General features: G+C 42.2%; 1 protein-coding gene across 2 annotated transcripts in view; it reads right to left on the minus strand.

Moving 5' to 3' along the window:
• mcf2la (mcf.2 cell line derived transforming sequence-like a) overlaps positions 1-10,024 on the minus strand; it is a 36,071-nt gene extending 26,047 nt beyond the window's left edge. Inside the window, exon 1 of one of the 2 annotated variants that reach the window (XM_069163872.1) lies at positions 9,730-10,024. In XM_069163872.1, coding sequence (XP_069019973.1) covers positions 9,730-9,841 — 112 coding nt within the window. In that variant the 5' untranslated portion in view covers positions 9,842-10,024. Of the gene's footprint in view, positions 1-4,802; positions 5,065-9,729 lie in introns of those variants that run through there. The other variant, XM_069163871.1, reaches the window with a different exon arrangement.

The following is a 10,024-nucleotide window of genomic DNA, read 5'->3' on the forward strand; positions in this document are numbered from 1 at the left end:
TGAAAGCTCAAAGGACGGACGTCAAAGTGAGACAGACGTCCAGCAGCCGGGCGTCACTGAGACTTTCAGCTCTTCATCTGTTGCTCACCAAGTGGAAAGGACTGACTTGGCATGTCGACTTGAAGGCTCTGGGTTAGAGAAACAAAGTGTGTGTGTGTGTGTGTATGTGTGTGTGTGTGTGTGTGTGTGTGTAGCGTGGAGGACTGGAAGTTGTTGTGTTGGTATCAAATGCCAGTGGCCATTTGCGAATGTGTATTTGCATGTAGTGAGGCATGGACCTGCCAGCCTTTCTGCAGCTGTGCGTGTGTGTGTGTGTGTATGTGTGTGTGTGTGTGAGAGGGAATCCAAGGTCTATTATCTGGCATTATAGTCAAGGTTTACCAAAACTCCCATCTGTCACTGTTGTGGAGCATCTAACACACACACACACACACACACACACACACACACACACACATACACACACCATACAAAACAACAACTGGGTCATAGGGCCAACAGTTGCCTGAATTATGTGTGTCCATGTGTGTGTGTGTGTGTGTTTTATGCATGTAGTGCCCATCCCCATTCACAAAGCTTGAATTAGTGCGGCTCAAGAAACATCAGCAGCAGCCACACAAACATGAACATATTACTGATGTTCACATGATTTATAAGAGCGGATTGTTTGGGTTCCTCTTTGCAGCTGTGAGAGTTTAGTCAGGGGACACGTGAGGACTCTGCATATTCATTTGACTTATATTTATAGTACATCTTCTCGCCATTATTCCAATTCAAGGTCGTCTCCTTTACATTAGGCTGTAAAGGATTATGAGAAACCGATTCATCTATATTTTACATTTATTTTGGCTTAACCAGCACAAAAAAAAAAAAATACAACAATTTGTATTAGAAAGGCCAAGACACCAAAAGTGATGCTCTCACTCAGCTGCAGTTAGAACCAGAAAGCCATGGCTTCGAGCTTGACTGTGTCACTGGCAGCGAGCCCTGATCCACTGAATGGATGGCATCATCATCTCAGAGAAACAACCGGCTACTGTCTGCCTGTCTGCCGTCTACGCTGCCGTCACAACACGCGCAGACACGCAATCTCTCCGAGGATTTCTCCTCCATTCGACGCTGAAGCAAACTTGTTTTAAAACCAGCTGCAGAAACTAACGATTAGCTGAGTTTAAATTATCGGAGATGACAAAGAGTTGATTTTTTTAATGCAAATTAAATGCAAATTGCATTAACCAATCAAAGAGAATCGGCTACTGATTTGCACGAGAAGGATCATTACTGCCCTTAGCCGTCAGTCACAGGGCTCTACAACAATAATGAGCAGTTTCTGCTGTTGTACAAGTTCAGCCCTTTACGATGGCTGTTCATGCTGAACCACCCCATCTTTTCATATTTAGTAGGCTCCATGTGACAAAAATAGCCAACTTCAAGTGTGCTCAAAAACATTTGCATGATCTCAAAATGAAGTGAAAGAGAACTTGAAACGGATGCTAGAAATTTAAAGCTATAGTTCCACTTTTTGGGGAAAAACCACCACATATTTGAGGCTAAGAAAAGGAAACCACCTCTAAAGCTCACTAATTGATAGTTTAATATATCTGACTTGCTTACTCTATAAAATAGCTGTAGAATAGAGGAAGTTATATGCCCGATTATAAAAAATATGACCTGCGACGGCCCGTTTCAAGTTTATTTCTGCAGCACGTGCATGCAGTGGCCAATGATTTGAATGACTCTGCTAAACATGCCACCATGGAGCACCAGAGCCGACAATCCTTCAGGCAGATGTGAACGTCGTACAATCATTTGATATAAAAAGCTTCTGTTAGAGTGGTCTGGGTCCTCTCTGCACCCGGAAGTCACAGACTTTGATAACAGCATGGATGTTTAAGTGGCACTGGAAGTGCTCCAGGGGCACATGCGGACCTGAGAGCTCTCGTAAGAACTCCCAGATACACTGTTGGGAGACCTGTGGTGCAGCTCACCAAACTACAAAGCATGTACTGGCAATCTTGTGGGTTTAAATCCAGGTCCTCCTCCCTTCCTCTCCCTCTCTACCATTAGAGAGGAAAAAAAAACAGACAGTAATAGCTCAGCTGAGAGCAAAACCAGCAGATAGACTGTACTGGCAGCCGTTTTTAGCTGCCTCTGGCTATAGCTACCAGTCATTACACTACGCAGAACAAAGAGCATGAAAACTAAGAAAGACACAGTGGGGAGGGAAAAAAAGAAAAAAAAGAAAAAGGAAATGACACAGAAAGAGGGCAAAGAAACAGGACTGTGTTTTTACTCGCCCGAGGTGAAACCTCCAGCTGCAAGAAAAACCAATGACATCACGCGCTGGACTTATTTCTTACAATAGTCATAGAAGTCAGTCGTGCGAGGTGTTTCGGGGGTAAAAGAAAGGATTTAGTACACTGACTGTGGATGTAACTCATTACAGGTCAGTTTCTTAAGTTGTTGCCCGATTGTGCCTTTTAAAGCATTATGCACACAGCCACCGCTGCAGAAATGTGATCTGAAGCTGAGTAGGTCATAATCAAAAGGTCAGCGGTCCTCAACAGAAAGTAATACTTCTTTTCAAATCCTAGTAGGACGTGTTGAAAAGCGAGGGGCTGATTTGTAGCCTCAGGGAGGGTAAATGCAGCTTTTCAGCGAGCTGTGTATTAACACGATAAACGGATTGCTTTTTTGAAAATCAATTGTGTATTTTATAGTCGCATCAGCCTATCCTTCCCCGAGGGATCTTTTAACCTCCATTTAGCCTCGTATTGAATATGTTCTCTTGCTTATACAATCTTGTGTTGTGTGTGTGTGTGTGCGTGTGTGTGTGTGTGTGTGTGTGTGTGTGTGTGTGTGTGTGTGTGTGTGTGTGTGTGTGTGAGAACGAGCCTCTTGAGGATAGAAGACTGAAAATACAGTATGTTAGAACAGCTACTGCTGCCGCCAATGCAAACAGACCATTTTAACCTGGGGATCAATGCTTCCTGTTCTTCTCAGACACTAATGCACCGACTTGCACTCACATGGAAAGTTGCCCCAGATGGCCTCATGGAGCAGAGCTGAGACTTGTCAACTTCTAATCTTGCCTTGGCAAAAAGCAACACGGGGAGAGGTTGATGCCTCGGCACTCGGAGTGTGTGAGTGTGTGAGCAGGCTGTATAAGCTCATAAGATGACTGCAGTCCATCTGCCAGCAGAGCAAATAAGCTCACTCTCTCCGCACAGCAACACTAAGCACACAGCACACTGTACACACACCTGAAAAAAAGCCCACAGGGCCAAGAAAAGCATGACGAATCCCTACGGATTATTATCAACACCGCAGCTCCCATTGTTTCTCACTACAGCAAACAAACAAACAACAACAACAAAAAAGCAGTACACATAGATGAGATGGAGTCAACCGATGAACACACACACATGCGGAGCTGAGAGTGGAAGTTAGGGGGAGGAGATGTTGACATTCAAACACTCAAAAGGGTTTTGTCCCGGCGTCGCTCCCAACTGAGAAGAGGAAACACTGCGTTAATGGGCCCGATGTGATTAACATGCTGTCAGCGTGCTCCGCTGTGTGTACTGTACTGTGGACCGCACATGAAACACACACACACACACACACACACACACACGCACACACACACACACACATCTCTCACTTCCAACACACGGGCAGGAACCTCGGGACAAGATGCACCGTCCACTTTAGATTACGTAACTGATGGATTGAAAGGGCTTCAGCAGGAAGAAGCATCTTTGAGACAAAATCAATGTGCATAACAAAGTCAGGTCGTGTTCAGTCACTTAGTTCATTCATTAAGTGGTTGACTGTAAATATAAACTGCTTTTAAGATGTGCATCTGAAGGGCTTTTAGAGGTTACACTTCTGTATGTGTGTGTGTGCTATTAGGTTTGTCCAACTTCCTGCATGTAGAGCTAGTGGGCAGATTAAGTTTTGTATTTATTGTGCACAGAGGATGATTCATGATCATGTTGATGGTCTTGTGATCTCGGCATTTTTCTTTTTTATAGGAAAAACATTTTTAGGACCATTTCAGAGTTGAAAATACATTACTGTTTGAAGATCTCTGGTGGATGAAGTATGTAATTGTGTTTTCTAAATTCTTTTGCATCTCTATAATGCAATATCGTTGTTTTTTTTATTAAAAATGATAGCAATATATCAACCAATAAGCTGAAGTCTGCTGTGAGTAACAGCCATGTAGACGCCTGTAGCACATCAGGACATTTATTTTTCCCGGTCATCTTTGACTTGTGTTGGACTTGTGGGTGTTTTGACTCATCTTGGTCCTATTATAGTCTTCAGTCCTGAACGAGTCAGATTGGCTGCAGACTCCTCCACCGTTAGTCTTGTTTTACAGACTCTAAAGTTCATCACCGTTATTGTTCAAGTTTTAAGTCATTAACACAGCTTCTCAGGGGCAGATAGTGGACTTTAACACACTTAGTCTCTGCTTTACAACCCGGTCTTCATCTTACACCTACAAGACGGCACGTTATAACAACTGGACCGAGAAAAGAGAGCAAAAAAAACAAACAAACAAACACACACAAACCTGTAAGAGCAACAGAATACAGATTTTAAGTCTGCACGCACACATAGATGCAGAAACACACCTGCACACTTCTCACAGTCTTATCTGTCTCCGTAAAAAATATTCACACTGAATTTAAGACAGTCAGTCAACACACAATAACACACACACACACACACACACACACACACACACACACACACACACACACACACACACACACACTCACACAGAGCCACTGTACCTGTCATCATCTTCAGCTGCAGCCACAGCCTGGTGATATCGTGGCAGAGTTGAGACACTCGGTTCAGAGCCATTGTTTTGCCGCCGGCACATGTATTCCCCCCTCATACAGTACACACACACACACACACACACACACACGCACACACACATACACACAATGTTAAACCCCACTCACACACAGGCACATATTCTGTCAGAGGACATCACGGTGGAAGTTCAGGCAGCTCATTCCGCCACAGCCGAGGACTTCAGCCTGCGCACTGAGCTGTCACTGCACAGCACAGCTCACACACACACTAAAACACACACACACTAAAACACACACACACACACACACACACACACACACATACACACACACGCACACACACACACACACACACACACACACCCTCCTTTTTTGTCCCAGCCAGCGGGGTGGAGTTTCCCACGGCCCCACCCCCTAGACTCACATTTCACACTGTTTCCACACACGGACGGAGAAAGATGCTGCAGAAAGTCTGAACAATGGACGACAGCTTTTCAGCATCACGTCATAATCATTACAGTTCATCACAATTTTTCTCTTATGATCATCCTTTCTGCGTGGTTCGATGGCCATTAGTTAACAGATATGTCTTTGTTTTGCATATAAGGCAGTATTAAATAAGGTCTAAATTAACTGGCACCAAAGTATTTATCAGTTTTTAAAGTCTGATGACATTTTCCTGGTTCCAGTCTGTCTCAGCTTTTTTTTTAAATTTTATTCTTGTCACTAAAGAGATGAAAGTTAACTTGAATTATATTAAATTTTGTTGGCAGGCAATACCGTAGACACAATTCTTGACAAGCGAATATGCACATGTTTGAACAGCTACGCAAAAAAAATAAAAGATGATTTGTCAGACGTCCTAAATTCCCATCAGCAGTGCTGTAATGTGACGCTAACGATCTAAAAAAAACAAGACTTGTGTTGAAGCCAAAGAAAACCTCCTTCTCTGTTTTCTTCTGTCACACACACACACACACACACACACACACACACACACACACACACACACACACACACACACACACACACACACACACACACACACACACACACACACAGTGGCAGTAACGACAGCAGGGGGACCCAGTGTGCCACACAGAGAGGCAGCGACAAGTTGGATTGGTTTGTTTCTGTTGTGAGGAGTTACATGGAGTTAATTATGGTTTGGTTGGTTTGGTTTGCAGCTCGTGGGTCACTGGATTGGTGATCTTCTTCCCTTCGTCTTTGTTGTTTCGGTGTAATTTGCCTCCTTCATTGCCGTGTAGCTGTAAACTACTACAGAGAAGGAGATTAGGCACAAGGAGATGAAAAATAATAGTTGTGCGAGATTAAGAAATACGTTTAGCCTAAATTAAAGATTAATCTCGCGGTCTAATCTGAGATCAGATTATTAATAAATGACAGGATTCAGAGGCATTTGAAGGATTTAAGAACATCTGCAGCAACGACCAAAGGTCCTTTACAGTTTCATACGCCACAAGCTGTTTCCAAGTGTGTGTGTGTGTGTGTGTGTGTGTGTGTGTGTGTGTGTGTGTGTGTGTGTGTGTGTGTGTGTGTGTGTGTGTGCGCACATTTACCTAATGTTAGATCTAGATGATAGAGCACGTTAGATGTAGAACAGGAAAAGGCTGAGGATTTTTTTTTTGATGGCTCATTTCCTGTCGAGTGACTTATCCTCCAGCAGCTCAAATAGCAACCAGTCTCACCCACTGATCGCCGATTTACATCTCCAGCTATTAAAGGTTGAAATGATGGAAAATATGTGTTATTAGGTATTTATGTGCGAGGAATTATTCCAAGTGATGACTTAAAATTATTTCCAGCCTTCAACCGATAGTCTAGAAGTTGTTTATTAGCTGGTACCTCTGCCGCATGACTGAAACACTTTAAACCTCTGAAATCAGCACAGGGGGAAATTTAATATCACAAGTTTTACGCTTCTATTTTGAAACGGTCATCATAATGTGGCAGCTCAAATTAAATGAACTTTGGGTCATTTCAGGATTTTCTTTTTTAAGTTAAAATGAGACAACAGGATCAAACCTGGCTGTTTGCATGTTCGAGCAATAATTGATATGACTCAAGCCTCTAAAAATCTGTTTTAGATTAAAAATATTTAATGACGTGTAAATGTGCGTCTGTGTGTGTTTACATGGGATGCAGAGCAGACGTATGTGAGGAAACCCACTTGTGTCTGTGTGTATGAGGGATGTGTTGCAGACTGCAGCTACAATAACTTACAGCTCAATCGTCTGTGAACTATTGACTCCTTCCGCTCCAGGATTAAACATTATTGGGCTGCTGAAGCATAAACAGGAAGACACCAATTGAGAAATGACTCATTGGCCCAAATGAGCAGAGGAGGCCAAGTGTAGGACAACAAAAAGGTGTGAACACGTGACATGCCGGTTAACTGCTTTTTTTTTTTCTTCTTTTTTTTTTACTTATTTGTGAAATTAGAACAAGCAGTCCTTCAAAAACCAGTTATGATGTCAGAATAATTCAATAAATAAGTGATAAAGTAGGGCTCGAGAATTTTCTTTCTCCCTCACTCCCTAAACCACAGTTTATAGAAGGAGGGAGCCATTAAGCCAATTTTCTGTTTCCTTCTCGACACACTTGACAGGTTGACTGCTTATATGTCAGATACACTTGACAGAAAGCAGCCTGAATCACTGGGTTGACGGGTGTCTCCTGTCAATCAACATGAGCGGCGCCCAAACTCAAATATCCATAAAACATTACAGCTAATTAAACAACAATCAGGCTGCATTTAAATTTGTGTCATCTTTATTGTTTTACAAGATACTGTTCTCATTCAGGTTTTCTATGCCCGAGTGCCATGACGTTGTTGCCAGTTAGTCATTACGTTAAAACCCAGAACAACAAATAGTGCCGAGACGCTGTGTTGACATCACAGACCTGCACAGCTGATCAATGTGTGTCTAAGGTGTGTGCTTCAACAACGGCTCAAATCCGGCTCGCAACTCTCCAATAACGTTGTATGAACATACGTAAAGGGTTTTGAGTGGGACACATTTCAGCTTTATTCAGGGACTATTCAGTGTTATGGGAATAATTCAAAATATGGGAAACAGATGGATAAATCATAAGACTACCCATGAAAGAGGAAGAAGGTTCGGGCACTTGAGGGGAAGACAGAAGTCAGTCACGATAGATGATCATTCAGGGAAACATCACAGGAAGTTACAAGACAAAAAGCTGACCATCATAAGACATGAAAATGCTGCACACATAAAAACAACTTTTTTTTTTCTCAGATTTAGAAATGTAACACAACAGAGGGAAGATTGAAAGTGGATGAATGGCCTCGATAACACCATTTTAATTCAAATCTGGAGAAAATATTTCACCTCACGTCTTCATGAGATGAAATATCTCTATTTTGTATTCCCAAACAATCGGTTGGAGTGGATGTCGCTCCGCCGAGGAGGAGAACAAGATCAAGAGCAAAAAACACAGCACCGTCTTTGTGACACTGCATTTGGATCATAGCTCGTACTAAAAATACATGTATCATGTCTAAATACAGAACAAAGCCCACAGGAAATAGACCACAATAGAGCTGAACCGTCTCTGACAGCCACCGAGATCGAAAAATCATCAAGCAAACGCTGCACGCTTCCCACATGCATGCAGACAACTCAGCCGTCCTTCGTTAATGCAGACACACACACACACACACACACACCTCTTCTCCATCCTATGTTGCACACACAATCTGTCAACTAATAATGCCAACTTTTATTGAACCGCCTTGAGTAAATAAGGATGTATCAGTATACTGTGATTCCCTTTTCCCATTTGGTGTCTAATTGAGGCCCAGGACAGAAATAAAGTTGTCTTGTGTAGTTTTTTTTTATATTCTCTGTGATCAATTTTCCATTATATCCTTTATGTGGATAAAGAAGGAATAAACAGCTGCAAATTAATCATCTATTTGACCAGCAAAATTGAATAGAAGCTCAAATATTATTTTTATGGTACACAAGTTGTTCAAACAGCTGGGAAGATTACCAGTTGTGTGAAACTGATAGTGTGAAAGTCTGAGGAAGGGCGAGCCAAGCTGAGTTCATCTATAATTACCCAACTAACTTTGCAAGCACATGAACTACAAGGTCGATGAACCAAAAGGAAAGAGAATCGTTTTCAAATGTTATTTTTTTTTTAAATTATTTTGGCTAAATGTCTGTCATGTGCATTTTTTAAAGGAGAAGAGCACATATTTTTGCGAGGGTTTTAAGGAAGTAAAGTAGGAAGCAAGTAGTTTTAGTTTGAACTGAACAGTAGAGAAATCTGAAGAGTCAATTCAAAATTGAGAAAAGATCTACGACCTGATAGGAAAGTTATTTCATGAAAAACAAAAGTAAAGGAATCCATTCATTGAGGAACAGAAATCCACGTTATCATGACTCAGCTTTTCAGAAAAACTGCTGTAAAAAAACAAAAAAAAACCTCAGCAAAAATATATGAAGGAACAGAGGATAATAGGGTAGAAAAGTCCATGTGATGGTCATGTGGATAACGAGCACCACTTAAAAACATTTGCCAGAAAGCAAGAGTAACCATCCTCAATTATACACTTTACATCACTTATTGAACTTAATTTACTCACAAGGATGTTCCACTAGATTATGCTTTACTGCATCCTTAAATATTGCACATATTCTAGAGAATATGCATCATTGAGTCAAGTTATCTGTCAAAGAGATGTAGGCAGAAGCGTATCTTTCACACACATCAAAACTGACATCAGGCAAATATTTGATTAATAACAATACGCTTCATCACAAGTCAGAACAGCGGCAACTATCTAATATTAGCTGGCAGCTGTGATGTTTTTGACTGGCGTGCACACCTCTGTGAAACTCACGATGCAGCAGAAGACAGCAGCGATCGTATCTGTAGTAGCTCTCCATCTCCTCCACCGGGATACAGACCAACCTCTCGCCTCCATCGTCCTGCTCTCCCGTGCACTCCTTCATCCCGTCCACCCCGTTCACTCTCCTCTTCCTCCCTCACCGTCCTCGTCTTCACAGGTAAAGAGAACAATGCTGCTCTCCTCACGTGCGTTTCCAAAACCCTCCCCGTCTGCCCGTCTTAAACACACACACAGACACACCTGTCAACGTTTCTTGAGAGATTGCACCACCTCTGTTTCCTCCACC

Source organism: Embiotoca jacksoni, unplaced genomic scaffold, assembly GCF_022577435.1.
Source record: "Embiotoca jacksoni isolate LCO1_2020_lvr unplaced genomic scaffold, fEmbJac1.0.p SCAF_30, whole genome shotgun sequence".
Lineage (NCBI taxonomy): Eukaryota > Metazoa > Chordata > Actinopteri > Embiotocidae > Embiotoca > Embiotoca jacksoni.